The following is a 17540-nucleotide window of genomic DNA, read 5'->3' as shown; positions in this document are numbered from 1 at the left end:
ATCTTGGCCACGCCCCCTATTTTCGGGTTTTTTAATGGATTTGGAACAATCGATTTATTTGGATGCTGGATGGATTTTGCACAGTTGTATTTTTACATTTTATAGGGAATTTTTATTTCTATTTTTGAGAATTTCTCACTACATGGATTGTAATGGATTATTGGATTTGCTTATGATGTTGCTGTGAAAGGTAAGTGAATTATTATTAATATTTTTTTGGGGTGGGAAAAGTGTTGTTATGAAATGTATTTAATATACTTACATAATTATTTTGTCTATATATAATTAAGAAAATAAATATATTAGACAAAATAATGAAAAAATGGTTATATTATAATATGTGTGGTTTCATATTTAAGGATATTTGAGGATTTTGACCCTTTGATTTAGTTAGTAGTTTAATGTTTTGGCTATCATTTTTAAGTATTCTAGTCCTCTTGTTGTAGGGTAAAGTTGTACTTGCTGTTGTAAATATTGATACATTTGAGCAGTTTGTCTTGAGAGTTTGGGTTTTAGTTGTAAGACAGATTGCTCATTCGTAATTCTTGAAAACTTTGCTCTTTTTGGATTGCTGTGAGGAGTTTGTGTAGTGTGGGAGTTGTTCGTCCAGTAGAAGATAGGAAGGCATTATGCCAACCTTCAACAGCGTTGTTTGTTTTGGCTTCTTGGTTTAGAGTTGGTAGATATACATTCCACCAGGGAATTAAGAATTTAGGTTGGCGTCTGTGGCCTGACCTGTGTAGTCCCCCTACCCAGTTGTCCTCAAAGTAATCCAAAAGTGGAGCAAGTTTTTGTTTGTTTTGTGTGTAGAAAGGACTTTCAATTAACAGATTATAATGTTCAGCCACGTCAGTTATTGGCACATATGCCAGAGCTATTAGGTGTTTTATTTGGTATGCAAAGGTAATATTGGTTGCATACTCAACACTAAGTGTAGATTTTTGTAAATGTCTCCATAGACATTGGTTAAAATAAAAATAACATCCTTGTATGGATGTGTGTGGATAAGTTTTAAGAATGGAATTAATCATAGCTTGTTCGAAGTCTATTATTATTTTTAGTGGAAAGTAGTCTGATGTTTGTTCTTTGATTTTGTGCAATATTTCTGTGTAAGTTGCTGTTTGTTTGTTTGGTAACAAACAGTAGATGAATGGGATACAGGTATTATGATATTGCCCATGTATTGTATACAATTGATAGAATGGTTTAGGGCATATGGTAAAAGTGCCATCCATCATCCATGTTTGACTTTCTTTTAATTTTTTAAGGTTGTTAATTGTAGCAAACATGATTATCCTTTTATCTTTGCTATGATTATCATAGAAGATAAAAGGTGTGTCATTATGTGTGATGGTAAGTTCAGGTGGAATAATGACTTCCTCAAAAGTTTTAGGTATTGGTATTGTGGGTCTGCTAGATTTTTTAGTCCTAGCTATGATTCTTTTTATTGAAGCAATTGATGGTAACTGACCTCTTGCTTCTCTGAGTACTCTAGGTAGTAATTCTTTTAGAATTACGCTAGTTGGTAGGTCAGATGTGCTACTTAATTCTTTTATATTTTCTAGAGTGGATCTAACCTCGATTTCTGAGATGTTAGGTGGATGGTTATGTTCAGTAGTATTAATGACACTTGTTTCTCTGGTTGTAGCACGCCCATAGCATTTGTTAGAGTAATACTTAATACATTTCCAGTTAACTTTAAAGTCTTTTTGTTTCTCCTGAGTATAAGTATAACCAATATAGCATGATAAAAATTTTCCTTTCTGAGATGTAATAAATCTTGCATCTTCTGTCATTCTTGTGTTCTTTTATCTAGAAAAGTTATATTCAAAATATTAGAACATTTTGTAACGTTATTACCATTTTAAATAAAACATGTACCATTTGTAGCTTCTTACTTACCAACAGTAAAGTAGTAGCTTTAGAAAGTAGATGTATTTTCAGTCAGATGGTGTTCTAGTTTTTATAGGTCTGTAGAAAGAAAGTAAAGTATGTTATAGGATTTGTATATTTGTGTATTTTGGTTAGACATTTGCTAGTGTGTAACCTTTCATAATGAGAAAGTTACTTTTTAGGGATTACAAAAGAGAACATTTTAAAAAATACTAACAGAAGTAGTAACAAAGTCAAGTATTAACATTGTCCATTTTTTAGAGCATACAATGAGTATATCTGTTTGTATTTTGTACTTACCAAGTGTTTATGGTTAGTTGCTGAATGTCTGTTCTTGGATTAGAATTATCTGCTTTTTGTATTTCTGTTATCTGTTTTGAGAAAAATTATAGTAATTTTACAAATGTTATTTATGTTAAAAAAAATAAGTGACATTTTTTACAAAAGCAGTGTTACTTATTTCGTGAAAAGAACCTGGGTTTACTAATTTTTTAGGAGTTAAAACAGAAGATACAGGTTTTAAAACATTTTTTCTTTTAACTATTTGTGTAATGGGTTTAAGATAAAACAAGAATTAGGTAGATACCTTTTTTATAGTTAATTTGTAGATTTTCTTGAAGACAATGTTCAACTCTTTTTTATAGTAGAGTCTGTTGTAGGAAAAAGGAGATAGAGAACGAAAAATTTAGTTTAAAAATGTAGCATATGAGTAATAGGTTACAATAGATCATAATTATGTACCCGAGCTATATGAATACTTACTTGTAGTATTTAGTAGTATTTTCATGCACAGAAGAATATTGAGGGTGCTCCAAAAACTGTCAGTATGTCGTCACACTGAATCTTGCCTGCAGGTTTTAGGGATAATTGTGAATGGTTTATATAGGGTATGCTTAATTAGTGTTTCATTCTGATTGGTCACATATGTTCAGAAGAGTTACCATTGGTTAGTTTGAATTTTTTTTAGTAAAATAATTAACTTATATGTTACTTAAAGCTTTATATAGAGGAATAGTGAAATATTAAGTATTTTAATAAAAATGTATTTAATTATTGTTTGTAGTTAAAATAGATTAATAATAGGGAAACAATTGTATGTATAAAATGAGTGTTTATATAAATATAGTAATAACATACAAAAAAAGTATTCAAAGTAATTTGATATATAAGTTAATAAACGTTTTAGAAATAATTTAAATATATTTATATGTGTGTATATGTAAGAGTGTTGATGTGTAGTGGTTATATAAGAAATATATACTTATTTAGAGTTATCGATAATTTGAGAGAGTCGAAATAAGTGCAGTCGATATTAGTGTAATCGATATTTTTGTAGTATACTATATTTAATAATAAATGTCGATATTATGTTAGTCGATAATTTTGTTATCGATATTTGTGTAGTCAATATTTTTGTGCATCGATATTGTGGGATCGATATTTTAGTAAATATATAAATATGTATAGGGAGTCGATGTTATTGATATCGATGTTTGAGACTCGATGTTAGTGTAAGTCGACTTTTGTAAAATCGATATTTTGTCAGTGATTCCCCCCTGGCATATGCCACCAGAGCAGTGTCTCCTCCTGTAAACCACTGGCAAGTCTCAGGAGGATTTGAGAACAAGCATCACTACCCCATTGGAATCATTTGGGATTCAGGTAGGTGGCTTATGACACAGGCTGTGAGGCACACAGAGCACTAAGTGCAGAGAAGTGTCCACTTTCTAAAAGTGACATTTCTAAAAAAGTAATGTTACATCCAATTTCACTAGTAAGGAGGAATTATCATCACCATTCAAAGATGGGAAACAAGAAAAAGCTACTCCTCTCTGATCAGGAATTCTTGAACGTTTATTAAGGATTTCCCAATCCTAACCTAAAAGAGGGGAGAGGGGTAAGCCTCACATTAGTGAAAAACAAATTTAGCTGGTTGTCACAACCAGGACATGCAAAATATAACAGTACTTGTCCTATCTTTTACTTACATAGCACCCTGCCCTTATGGGTGGCATATGCAATACAAGCATTGGAAATGCAATAAGTCTCGCTTTTGTTTAAGTTAAAGCCTTTTGCTTTGCTAATGAAGTATAGGGAGGAGTAGAGTAGCATCAGGCAGAAGAAAGGTGCAGGGGAGAGCAGGATGAGGGAGAAGGAAGAAAGCGTGGAGGAGATTAGCGTGCTGTGAATGAAGGAAAGTGTGGAGAGCAGTATGAGGCATAACGAAGGAGAGAGGAGTAGAAGAGTAGTGGAAGGGATATGAAAGGAGTGCGAGAAGTAGAAAAGTAGTGTGAGGTAGTAGGAAGGTGATATTATTAGATTAGTATTAGGTAGAAGGAAGTAACTTCAACACAAGAATGTCTTCAGTGGAAATGGACCGCTGTAATTCACAATTAAATCAAATCAAAATTCACTTTATTCGATTCAAGTAATAAATCATAAAAGCATGGTACAAAGAAAACATACATCAATTCTACAAAATGATTTAAAAACGATTAAAAAATATTATTAAAAAATCTTCCAGCATCGTACTTCATCGTCCAACATATGCTTGAGTTAGAAATTAAATCCGGTTGATCGCAATGAAAGGATGAGATATTACATTGTTTTCTAAATCTAACAACCCCTTTCATATATTTAGCTATACAATCATTCAAAATTTCATTTTCCAAAAGTTGCAATTTCATAAATGCGGGACAGCATTGTCTCAGTCCTAGCTCTTTTAAAATTGGCAAAATCCATCTTTTCATTAACATTGTATAAAAATTGCAGAAAAACATAATGTGAATCATGAAGTGTGAGGATATATTGTCACATGAGCAAGGGTCTAAGGGGAGTGACCAGTCCTTCATGTTTGGAAATGTAACAGTGTGATGAAAGTTACCTAAGCGTAAGCGGGTCAATACCATTCTATCATAACTTTCCTTTGTATTTAAAAGGTATAGTTGTATCCCTGGTTGTATCAAGAACAATTGGTTCTCTCTAACAGTCGGTTTGTCATTATTAAGGGAGAATCTCAAATTCTCTAAAAAGTTAATGCAGATGGTCTTTAGTTCTTGCCTTTTAATGGTAGAGATGCTAACAGGGTTGCAGAAGTATTTAGGATATCCCAAATTGGCCACGAAGTGCTTGACATAGTTAAGCCATGGGATACTTGCACGCTGTAGGCTCAGGCAGTCTTCAATCAACTCCCTATTAAGACCTGTGGCCACGCTTGAACAGATCTTGTGTCACAAAAGGACCGACTGCATTTTAATTAGGTTGGTCAGATATGGCATTTCCAGCTCGGCATGGACAATATACGTAGCCGTACTATTTGTGGTAGCTAAAATATATCTGAAAAATGTGTTCTCAATTGTCTGCAGTGAATCAACATTTACATATGCCCATATTCCAGCTCTTTACACAGCAGATGAAATGCATCTAGCTTTATAAATTGTGAGCAATTCGCCGATGGGACGCTTGCCTAGCTTCCTGGCAAAGTTTGTCAGAGCTCCTATGGCTTTGACAAATTGCAACTTTCTTGCTCTAATGGCGTATGCCCATGAGCCCCCTTTGTCAAAGACAATACCAAGGTATGCAAAATAGTAAAAAAATTCCAGTGTCTTGTTGTCAATAATAATGTCCCGACACTTAACACTCGGCTTGCTACATTTTATGACATACGTTTTTGTTATATTGACATTGAGATCTAAGCTAGACATGTATGTTACAAAACGTGTGGCACTTTTTTACAAACCAATTTACGTGCGGGATAAAAGAACAGCATCATCCGCATATAGTGATGCTCCTATGGGTCGTTTACCAATGTGGGTAGATCCCGACATTCCCCAGATAATGTAACACCTAAGCCATTTATTTACAAGGTTAAATTATTGCTCCGCTCTGGGCAAAAACAAGCTTCCTTTTCAGTTTGTTTTCTTCACGATTCTATTTGCGCCACCAATCAAAGGTACAAAGAGCAATCAAACCTTATAGGCGGGTGGACGGAAGTAGGTGCTGCATATCTTATTTTTCTTCACTCTGCTATTGAGACTGTGATTTGCGTTTCCCTGTTTAGCTCTCCCATTAATGGAGAGCACAATTGAGAAACCCACCATAATGTCTTGCAGTACTTTGAGCGCAGTGAAAGTGATCCAGGGCGGGCAGGAGCACAAGCCTCTTTCTGACTCACTCTGTGCACAAGGAAAGGGTGGGGAGGCAAACACTGCGTGTGTGCTTGAAGCGGGGGTCAATTACACACTGAGCATTACGATGCTGCTCATGACGTCTGGGGGGTCGCACTACTTAGAGGCCAGTTTACTCTATAGCTCGGGCTCTGTGTGAGCAGCAGGATACCCCGAGCCGCCTGGAAGTGACAACTAGGAAGGGGAGTTAACACTGGGTGAATGTCCAACCCCTAAGCGCATGTCATCTAACGATGGAAGGACGTCAACACACATGTTAAGTGAACATTTGCAAAACCAGAGCTCATTTGTTTACAAATAATTCAAATTTTGCTGCAGTTTACTTTAAATGATTCTCCGATTGGCTTGAAACTAAAAGTTTACATAGGATCGGCATTTCCTTCTGTTAACGCAAATATTACTGAGGAGAATGTAGTATTGGGTTCCAGAAATTTTTTTACACTATTTAAGCACAAGCGTTGGGCATAGCCGATTTGGAGAGGGGGAGGGGGCTGTTCAGTGACATGTGTTCATGGACACCACAAACAGCAACCCTGAAAGGAGCACATGTAATTTTGACTGCCTCGTTCCATAGCTTCAGTAAGGCGCTAAATTGGAAAGTAAAAGTAATGGCACTCCCCGCACAAATGAGCGCCCAGATTAGGAAAGCGCTCTGTGCTACGGTAATGATAGTAAGCGCTATGCAAATTACCACAGGGCAGCATGGTGTGGGGGGGTGGCGGGGGCTAAGAAAAAATTTCGGGGGGGGGATGGCTGAACCGTTAATCAGTAGGCAGAGTGGAGCTGCCGGACCTCCGACAAGGTGTGAAACAACTGCATGGCCTAATTAACATTCAAATGGTCTTTTAAAGACCAGTGAAACGCTCGGGTGCGGCTCTGTGTGTGCCCGGGATCTGTCTCATCCCAGATGCCACACACTACAGGGGGGGGCTGAACCCGGTGAGTTCAATGGGTGTTGCCCGCCTGCCTGACGGTCACGAGAGAAGCTGCCATTTTGAAGCCAAATATAACAAGCGGCTGTGCGGAATGAGGGAGAGGACCCCCCAACCAGATGGCACACTGCACGCAATTAAGTGCGAGTGGATCAAAACTGTAGTTAGGCACCGCTGCCTCTGGACTACATGGAAGAAACCATAGGGCCAACAGAAATCAAGAAAACAACAGGAATGCCAGACTTAAACCAATCGCGAGGGGCAGGAGAAATTACACGGAGTTGAAGCCAATATACAGATTACTTTCAGTCTAGCTGAGACATCACATGAAGCGAATGCTCTGCCAAGGCGAGACCAAAAAAGGGAGTTTAAGAGTTGGCATGTAGTTTTAAATACGACATCGATGTGGCAATAAACTGCACATGCAGGCCTTATAGTGGTAGGCCTATACATAGCAAAGGCTTGAACTAGCCGTACACCCAAAATCAAGAGAGATGTTGAGAGCCTTTGAAAAGTCGATTGGTTCAGCGCCGATGCTGAAGGAAGAAACAGATGAAACATTCAAAGGAAAGAGGCAGAAACACAGAGTGCTAAAGACACAAGAATACAGATCGTAACAGGAAGCAGGCTGTAGGTAGAGGGTAGAGAACTAACATGAGCTTAGTAGCTGGAGATGAGAGGTTTTCAGTTTCTTGTGAATATATAAAAAGCGTGACTTTCCATCCCTTCTGGAAGGAGCAGCACAGGGAGGGGCTGCTCAAGAGAAGGGTTCAGAGATGCTTGATTGGGTTTTGAGTTTCTTCAAATCCACGCATAAGGTTTTCTTGTTCCTGAATTTCTTTGCAGAGTGTAAATATTGAAGTTGTGCGAGGATTGTGGCTTTGTCATTTATGTCATTTATGTAGGACAGCTGTTATGGCTTCATACCCACCTCTTTCAGTACCTATTTAAAAAAATGATTATCACAAGTTGAATGTGACAGTGAATACAAATAAAAATTATTTCTGGACTGCATGCAACTAGAACCTTTGATACTTCCTCTGCTGCACACAGCAGCATACAGGGAAAACCTGCACTCCCTTCATAGATACTGAAGAATCATTCAGAAATATCTAACAGAATCTTCTATTATACTCTGCTCAGAAGCTTAATCAACCCTTGTATTTTGATTTTTTTGGGCCCGGCTGTGAGATATTTGATTTTCAAAGACATCATTGGGTGAAGTTCATAATTTTGCAGTTTCAATAACTTTCAAAAATTTATATTTTTTCAGTTTGGTTTTTGGCAACAATCTCGTATTGCATGTGAACTTCTGCTACACGTACATTTGCTGCGTTTTTCTTTAGCAATATATTTTTGGGGGGGTTTTCCTGCAGCAAATCCTAGTTTTGTACATTTTTACCCGGCAATTTTTTTCTAAAACACTGATTTCAATGAATTTGTGTGCTCTGGCAGTGAAGCCGAGTATTTGGCGATTAATTAATAGGATGGCACAAAGAGACGCAAGACACTGCCTCAATCCCTTACCGTTCTAAAACCCAAAATTGAGCAGCGCCACTTGAGTGCCTGTGGAGCTATTAGTAAATCACTACCACTGTGTTCATTGGTGCTTTTTCTGTTACAGAGAAAAAGGGCTCATGTCCCACTGAAGATCTTACCTTTGGCTGTCCCAACCCGGTAGAGCCGCATGAATGCCAGACTGACGACACATGTCCCGGAGAGGAAAAGTGCTGCGGGGCCTGCACAAAGAGGTGCACCGAAGCTCAGCTTCAGCAAGGTATGTGGGGCATAACATAATGTACTCATATCTAAGAGTTCAGGGGTCATAACTGACAGGTGAAACCAATCACATGCAAGATAAACCAACCATATGAAGAAAGGCAAGCAAAGCCAGAAGCAAGATTGGGATTGTGCCTTGTAATTTATCAATTAGATTTTATGTATTTTGCAAGTAGATTTCTATGAGAAATGTTGTGCACAGCATCAAAAACACTCTAACAGTGCACTGGCAGTTTGGCAAAACACATATAAGTGGCTGGAAATGCAGAAAGAGACATAAAGTCTGACAGTGCATGCATATACGTAAATTAAAATACTTGCACATTACCATTATTCTGTGTTCCTCAGACAGGTCAGCAAAGGATAACAGGACAGGCGGAAGGCCTGTTTAGGGGTGGACGTTGAGGGCCAGTGAGGAAAGTGTTCTGATGGAGGTCGGCACCTCCAGGGGTCTGTAACTATGAGTTGTAGGAGCAATATAATGGGGATACTAGTCAGGACAGTAACAGTGACTACACACGGGTCATGGTCGGAAGTGCCGCCCACTTGCGGACGGCCTCCTTTTATTAACTCCCCGCAGGCCACGCCTGGCCTGCGGATGTCAGGATGAGTGAGGGGTGGTGTGTGATAACAACTAGAACAGGACATTACATCCCTATCCAAATATAACATTTTTTTTGTTGAAAATAGTCCATAACAAAAAGTTCAGAGCGTGTGTGGCCTACCAGGCTGCTGGTGGGGCGAGGTGGTCGCTGGCTTGTCCTTTGTTAGGAGTTCAGTGCTTCAGCAAAAAGGCATAGTCTCTGAGTCTTTGACTTGGCCGCGGATTGGGTCGCAGCCCATATCTCTGTGACCGGGATTCTTCGCTTGGGCCGCCCTGGCTCGGACTGCTCACCATGGCCGCGGGTATTTGCGGGCTTCCAGTTTCCTCCTCCTCCGCATGTTGGTCAGTTTCAGTCGTTTCGTTCTCACCCTCCGACATCCTGTCTCCTTCGGCCTTTCCCTGACCTCGGGTGACGCCATTGTTGTCACTGGGTGTGACCCTTTTGAACCAGGAGGTGTTCCGGGACACTTCTTCTTCTGCTTTCCGCGCTGTTACCATCCAGGTTTCCTGGCTCGAAACGGGTTTGGAACTTTCCTCCTGGCCGCCTGTTTTTGATGATCACAGGTGTTCCCGGCTCCATCCTTTTGGGTCTCGCTCTCCGGGTGTGACTGGCTCGCTGGTTGCCCCGTCTTCTTCTTTCCTGGGTTTGTTCCACATGAGTCAATGTTGGCATCCATTCCGGGTTGTAGGGGAGGAGGTCCCTTCGGGGTCCCTGAAACATGAGGCTCCATGGGCTTCTCTGAGTGGTGCAATGAGGGGTGCTCCTGTATTCACGCAGGAATTCGTGTAGCCTGAATTCAGGATCAGCTTGCTCCACCAGGGCAATGCGAAAAGTCTTATTCAGAGTGCGCATAAACCTTTCTACGTCACCGTTGGCTTGGGGCCATTGTGGGGTGATGCAGCGGTGACGGATTCCCCTCTGCTGGAGGAATGCGGTGAACTCCGTACCTTGAAAAGGATGTCCGTTGTCGCTGCGCACTTCCTGAGGATAGCTGAACATTGCGAAGATCTTTTCGAGTGCTGGTCCCACATGACTGAAGGCTGTGGAGGCTACTATCTCCACTACCGGGTACTTAGAATAGGCGTTGATAATCACTAGGGTGTGTCCTCTTCCTGGGAAGCTTCCAAAATCGACGCTTATTTTGGTCCAGGGCTCCACACACGCATCTTCAGTGATAACCGGCTGGGGCCTGTCTGGGGTACTTGTCAGTTGACACGGCATGCAGCCCCGCACGTGTTCTTCGACCAGTTCATCCAGGTCCAGGAACCACATTCTTTCCCTTACCCTTGTCTTCATCTTGGTAACCCCTTGGTGTCCTCCATGGGCAAGTTGTACCGCCCGGTGTCGCAGACTTTGTGGGATTACTAGTCGGGATCCTCGTAGTAGTATGTGGGCCTCGGTGGCACTTAGTTCATGTCGGATCCGCCACACTTTCGTGGGCGCTTCTTTGTGCTCCGCAGCCCAGAAATTGGTGTGACGAAGATATTCTGCCCAGGATCCCTGCTGAACTGCTTTTAGTGTCCGAGTATACACGGCATCGGTGGTGGCAGCTTCTTTGATGTCTTCGAGGGTCAGGTTCTGAGGGCACGAGGTTAGCGCTACCCATTGGGCGAATTCATCACAATCTCCATCTTCCCCCACTTGGTTTTGTTCCCCCAGGTGGCGGGACAGGAAGTCTGCTGGGTTTTTAGCGCCTGGCCTGTAAACCACTTCCATTTCGTAGGGCTGTAGCTGGATCGCCCATCTCTCAATGCGTGGAGGGGGGTGTGGTGCCGTCCCCTTAAAGAGAGACACCAGTGGCTGATGGTCGGTGACCATGACGAAAGGGTGTCCTCTTAAATACAGGTGGAAGTGACTGCACGCCCACTTAATGGCGAGTGCTTCCCTCTCAATTTGCGCATATCTTGCCTCCGTTGGGGTGAGGGCTTTGCTAGCAAAGGCCAGTGCGACCCATTGTCCTGGCTCTTGTTCCTTTGTGAGCACCCCCCTAGGCCTACGGGACTGGCGTCAACTAACACTTCTGTTCGTTTGTCCGCATCGAAGTAGGCCAGGGTGGCCTTTTCCAACAGTGCATCCTTGATTCCCTGGAACGCCTCTTCTTCTTTTGTTTCCCATCGCCAGGCTGCTTCTGCTTTGGTCAGCGCCCGTAGCGGTTCACTCAAGGTGGCCAAACCGGGTATGAACCGGCCAGAGTAGGTGGCCATTCCTAGGAAGCTTCGGATTTCTGTTGGGGACTTCGGTGCCGGCGTGTCTTTGATGGCTTTCGACTTTCTGGGGTCCACTTGTATGCCCTCTTGACTGAAGACGTACCCGAAGAATTCGATTGTGGGCTGGAAGAATTGACACTTCTCCTTGTGGAGTGTCGCGCCGTGAGTGCTGAGTCGTCTTAGGGTGTCCCGGAGATGTTTGTGGTGTTCCGCAGCTGTCTTGGAATGTATGAGTATGTCATCGCTGACATTGATGACACCCGGGAGGCCAGAGAGTAGTTCCCTAATGGTGTTCTGGAACACCTCGGCTGCGGACGATATACCAAAGTTGAGCCTCTTATAGCGCCGCAGTCCTAGATGTGTGCTAAAGGTGGTGATGAAACGGCTCTCCTCTGCCAGGGGAAGCTGGTGGTACCCTGCATTTAGGTCGATTTTGGAAAACCATTTCGAGCCATTTACATCCGCAATGATGTCGTCCATGGTGGGTGTCAAATGGCGTTCCCTTCTGATGGCCTTGTTGGGGAGGCGCATGTCGATGCACAGGCGGATTGCACCAGGTTGTCGAGGTTTCTCAACTATTACCATTGGGGATACCCACGGGGTAGGTCCCGATACCTTTTCAATGACGCCCTGGCTTTCAAGTTTCTCCAGTTCCTTCTCCACTATGGGTCTTAGGTGAAAAGGGATACGACGATGTCGTAGAGCGACGGGAGGAATTGTCTTCTCAATATGCAGCCTCACAGGTTCACATTTGATGCAGCCTAATCCTCTGAAAAGCTCGGGGAATTGATCCAGCAGTTCAGCCACCTGATGAGTTCTGATTTGATTGGCAAACGCTATTAGTCTCAAGTCTTCCGCCGTGTGGCTACTTAGCAGAGTGTCGGCTTCCCTATCAATTATGTGGATGGTTGCCATCACCTCCAGGTCATCCGCCCTTATCGGTACTGTGATTTTCCCTTTGAGGGGAAGCGGAGTATCTGCTCCATAGGCGAAAATGCGAGTTTTCGAGGGAATCACCGGTGGGCGGGGGCGCAGCTTTTTGAACTGTGGTAAGCCCATGACATTTACCGTGGCCCGGTGTCGATCACTGCCTTGACTTCATTTCCTCCCAACTGGACGATGCACGTAGGTTGTGGTCGTCTGCGTCGCTTCAGTTCTCGTGCGAACGAGATTACGTGTACCTCTTCATCTTCTGAGTCTGACGACTCATCTACTTTCGGTAGGTATGCCCCTGGGTGATGGTGTGCTCCTCCCGGAGATGGTGGGTCACTCACGGATAGTTGCCGTACCGCCTTGGACACTGACTGAGGTCTTCTTGTGTTTTTTGCTTGTTTGCGTCTTCGACACACTGAGGCAAAATGATTTGGGACCCCACAGTGTGCGCATGTCTTCTCTTGGGCCGGGCAATCTTTTGCAGCATGAGGCTCATGCCCACAGTATCCACACCTTTTGCGGGAGTCTTCTCTCCGGGTCTCCTTGGAGTAGCGATTCCGTGTCTGCGTTCTCACCGCATCTGCTCTTTCTGTCTTCACCACCTCGGTTTTTCCTAGAGGTTTGTTCAGTGCTTGGTCCATTACCGTGGCTCTGACAGCTGAGAGGTCGTGCGACCTGGCTAGGATCAGGATGTCCTCTAGTGTGATCCCTGGTTTCCTCAGGATGAGTCCTCGTAGCGTCTTGTCCCTGCACCCTTGGATGATCTGTCTCCTTATGGCCTTGGGTTGATCTTCGTCGGTACAGGTGCTGGAGAGTTCCCTCACTCGGGCGTAGAATCTGTCCATAGATTCACCCTCTCGTTGCCGTGCTTTGCCCAGCTTGAAGACCTCAAAATCAAGATTTAACTGCGGGTCAAAATGACCGTTGAGTGCCCTTACTGCCACGTCATAGTCTCCTGCGGCTCCAGTGTCAGGTAGGTGTTTGAATAGCTTGAATATCTCATCCCCTGCGTAGTGGAGGAATAGGGATCTCTTGACCGTGTCATCGGTCTCCCTTGATACTACGAAGTAGTTTTCCAGCCATTCTAGCCATGTTTTCCATCGGGGGGACGCAGTGGATGGGTCCGCTAGTACACTGAAGGGTGGTAGGACCCCAGATGCGGCGTGCTGAAACGGGATGTGGACCTGGGCTGCTGGTGCGTCTCCATCCCCCATGGCTGGTGATTATTCTCTCTTTTCCTTTTTGTCTTTGTATTTTTTTTTTTTTTTTGCATTTGTAGTTAGCAATGCTTATTTTTCAGGGTTCCCCTCAGCAGTCCTCCTGACGGGGTGTATCACGGTGTGGAGTCACTGTCCCTGCCTGTGGAGCTTCTCTATAGGCGTTGCTGTAGGCACGATGTGAGGTGTTTCCTGCTGGCTGCTTAGATTGCAGCTGCCAATGCTTGTTTCTGGCCCTGTCTCTCTGTGCCTCCTAAGTTTTATAGTGTTTCCCTGCTTGCCATTAGGGACGCTCGGTTTCTCCAGCACGCATGTGCTGCCGGTGGTCAGCGCTGTTTGCCACGTGTTCCAGGCCTCGGTATCGTCGTAGTACTTCTACACACGGTTCACGTGTCGGTAGTAGGCCTCTGTTCCTAGTGCGCATGCGCGCCTGGCCTTGTCCACTGGCCACTTACTTGGAAACTGCTCCTTACAGGTATAGTTAAGTTTCTCCAGGCTTACGTCCTACGTACTATGAACAACAGGACGTAAGCCTGGAGAAACTAGTAAGTTCCCCTTTCAGCCATGAGCTTTCCGTATCTAGCAGCTTGGTCTAGCTAGCGACTGAATCCCAGTCTCCATTAATCTCTCAACAGATTTTCTAGGAGCACTCCCGGCCCATCCCTAGACGGCACAGATATCTACCGTCTCTTCGATGTATGTAAATAATTTTTCTTTACCTAATACCTACAAAACTTAGCACACTCACCGGTATATAACAGGTAATTCATTCCCTTAATATTTTCGTAGGCTCTCATATCACACAGTCCTGATGAAGACCCCAACATGAGGCAGCAATTACCCTTTCAGCGTATTTCGGGGGTCGAAACGTAGACTACGCCACTCAAGCACATCATGGGATATAAAGAAATTGATTTGTTTAAACCTATGTCAGATGCATTTTTGGAACCTTGTATACACTGATTGTAAAGGCATCTTGATTTTAACGTGATGTTCCTAACCAGTCACACCACCTTTACCCGGTCCCTCACAACCTGCACACTTTCCCTTCCCTTTCTTCTGAGAGCACATTGAAATGTAATGATTATACAATTGCATTCTAATATTTATGTGTTATTCACTATATTTGATACAAGCTAAAAGCTCGCAAAAATAAGATTGCGTCAATATGGATTATGCATAAATAAATGCATACAAAACATTTACTTGGTTTAATTTATATATATTAATGTGATTTGACGTATGGTAAATGACTTTGCGGTGAGTGTTATTTTGATGTGATAGACACTTGTCACAGCACATGAGTCATATTTGAACCAGGACCATTATATATTGTAGGCAGGATTAAATATATTAAACAGTTCAGAGAACAAACATTCATCAATAGTCCATTTTTAGAGCCACTCTTTGAGCTCACCTCAATATTTCTCAAACTTTTCCATAAACTATCTTCTTGCGGTAAATATTTACCAGTTCCAGTGTCTTCTTTCTTTTGTGTTTCCATTCTTCAAATGTGGGTGTAGCTGTTGATCTCCATTTTGTGCGGTTCAAGATCTAGCCACTGATGAGGTGAAATACAGTATCATGTTTATTGTAGACTCTTACACTAGGCTCCCCCCATGCCCAACAGAGGTGTGGGGCTGAAACATATTCCCCCTTTCACTGCAGCCATGTACTCAGAGCCTCCTAATGGGGCTTGATCGTACTGCAGTCCCATAACATCTGCTTCCAATTCTTAATCCCATTCAAATATCTTATGCAGGTGGATAAAATAGGTTCTGTAAACTTTTATTTTTTTAAAGTTTGATTTTATTTAGAAATAAACAGGAAAAATAACAGCAATACAACAAATACATAAAATCCTATTTGACATAAGAGTAGAGAAATATATTAAACTTGTATAAGCATAGGACTATCAAGCTGCAACCAAAAGAAAGATTTATCATATAAAACAATAAAAGGACAAGGGAAAAGGAACCGAGAATAATTAGGGTATATCAATTAAAAATAAACAAGTGTATAATGAATGTTATTGAGCACTGTAAGCATAACAATAATAAAATTGAAAAATATGCTAATCAAACATTCAAAGGTAAAGAATCAACTAATCATGTGTTAAGGAAGAGGCAAAGGGTGGAAATTAAGGTGGTTTCCGAACATCATCTGATACATTTCTAAAAGAAACAACTGAAGAGACCGATGTAGATTAATAAGTTGTTAGGGGAAGCCATAGGAGATCTCTTTTGACTGCTAGAGTAATTGGAGTTCCATAGTTGGTATCAAGCCAGTGATGGAAACAGACAGCATTTCACCAGGATCTAAAAGTGACACTGTCGACTTGTTTCCAGTTTGAGGTTATTAAATGAAATGTTATCAGTAAAACCAAAAGTTTACAGCTAAATGATGTTTGAGGCCATTTAGGAGATAAGGTACCTAGAAATATATTTGTGAAGGAAAAGGGGGTATGAACTTAATTACGGGAACTTAATTACGGGATGCCTGGCTTTCACCTTGTGGACACCCTGCCGTGGTTTCTCACAGGGGAATACCAGGACGGGTTCCCTAAGCAAGCGCCGGGACGCTTACGGGCAGCTGTGCGCTTTACAAGTCCAGCACATTTACATTTACATTTAAATTTACAATTACCCTAACTTGGGACCAAACTGATTGCCAAAATTGAAGGATGGGGGGGCATTCAAACAACATATGTTTTAGTTTTACAGTGGGGACAGGACCAACAGGAAGGGGGCATTTCTGATTAAAGGGAGGCTTATGATACTGGGGAATAAAGCACTCAATGGTATATGAAAAAGGGTTTGAGTGATGTTAGCAGCCCAAGAGATTTTGTGAAGCTTAGTCCATAATTCATCCCAATTGGTAGTCGGCCATTCTTGTGATAAATTCTTTTCCCATGCCTGTTCAATCTTTGATGTATGCCTATCTATGGGAAGTTGTAGTGTTTTATATATAATGGATGCTGAGGGGGAATTATCTAATGTTGAGGACAAGTTTGTGTAATGTACAGGTAAGTTATTATTATCTGCCAGATTATGAAGAAGTTGGAGGAGAGATGGATAAAGAAGATTATATTGCGATCTAGAAGAGGAAGGTAAAGCACATTTAGACTGAAGATCAGATAAAGAAAGAGGTTGGGAATCAAATATAAGCTGAGAAATTAACTACAACCCTCTAGAGGGCAAGGTTTTCCAGCCTATGGAACGATTACGGACCCTTAATAGTTTATTGTGCCAGATAGAAACTTGATGAAGGGAGCTAGTAGAGGGATATGATCAAGGTAGTAAGGATTCAAAAGTTCACAAGAGTGTGAAATGACAGGACAATGCATAGAAGCAGTGTTGGAAGTAAAAGAGGTGGATAAGAAAAGGATAAAGAAGATGATATACAGGTGCATGCATCAATGTAGGCTTTTGCGATTCCTTTATTGCGAATATTAAGGAATAGCAAGTAAGGAATTGCAAAAGCCTATGTATGTAGGAATTACTATAAAATTAGCGATTCCCAAACATTCCTTAGTTGCGACTCGGAAAAAGCGAGCCACAATTAAGGAATGGCTTCCCATTCATTCCTATGGGCTTACAGGCCCATAGGAATGAATTGAAGATTGCATGTGCAATTTGCGAGTACCAATAGGTGCCTGCAAATTGCGCATGCAATTTCATGGGTGTAAGGGTGTCAAAAGGTCATCCTGTTGCATCCCTGAAATTGCTCTGTGCATACATGTTGCACACACACATGCCCCAAGGGCTTGTGTGTGTGTAAACTACAA

The 17540-nt window shown here is 42.1% G+C and overlaps 1 protein-coding gene across 4 annotated transcripts in view; it reads left to right on the top strand.

Moving 5' to 3' along the window:
* LOC147709785 (uncharacterized) overlaps window positions 1–17540 on the top strand; it is a 1097608-nt gene that overhangs the window by 979808 nt on the left and 100260 nt on the right. For all 4 annotated transcript variants that reach the window (XM_086928225.1, XM_086928227.1, XM_086928228.1 and 1 more), the window contains one exon: window positions 8637–8789. In XM_086928225.1, the coding sequence (XP_086784351.1) occupies window positions 8637–8789 (153 nt within the window). The remainder of the gene's footprint in view (window positions 1–8636; window positions 8790–17540) is intronic.

Source organism: Lissotriton vulgaris, chromosome 6, assembly GCF_964263255.1.
Source record: "Lissotriton vulgaris chromosome 6, aLisVul1.2, whole genome shotgun sequence".
NCBI classification, from domain to species: Eukaryota; Metazoa; Chordata; class Amphibia; order Caudata; family Salamandridae; genus Lissotriton; species Lissotriton vulgaris.
The sequence above is the reverse complement of the archived record's forward strand: the minus strand, read 5'-3'. Positions and strand labels throughout refer to the sequence as shown.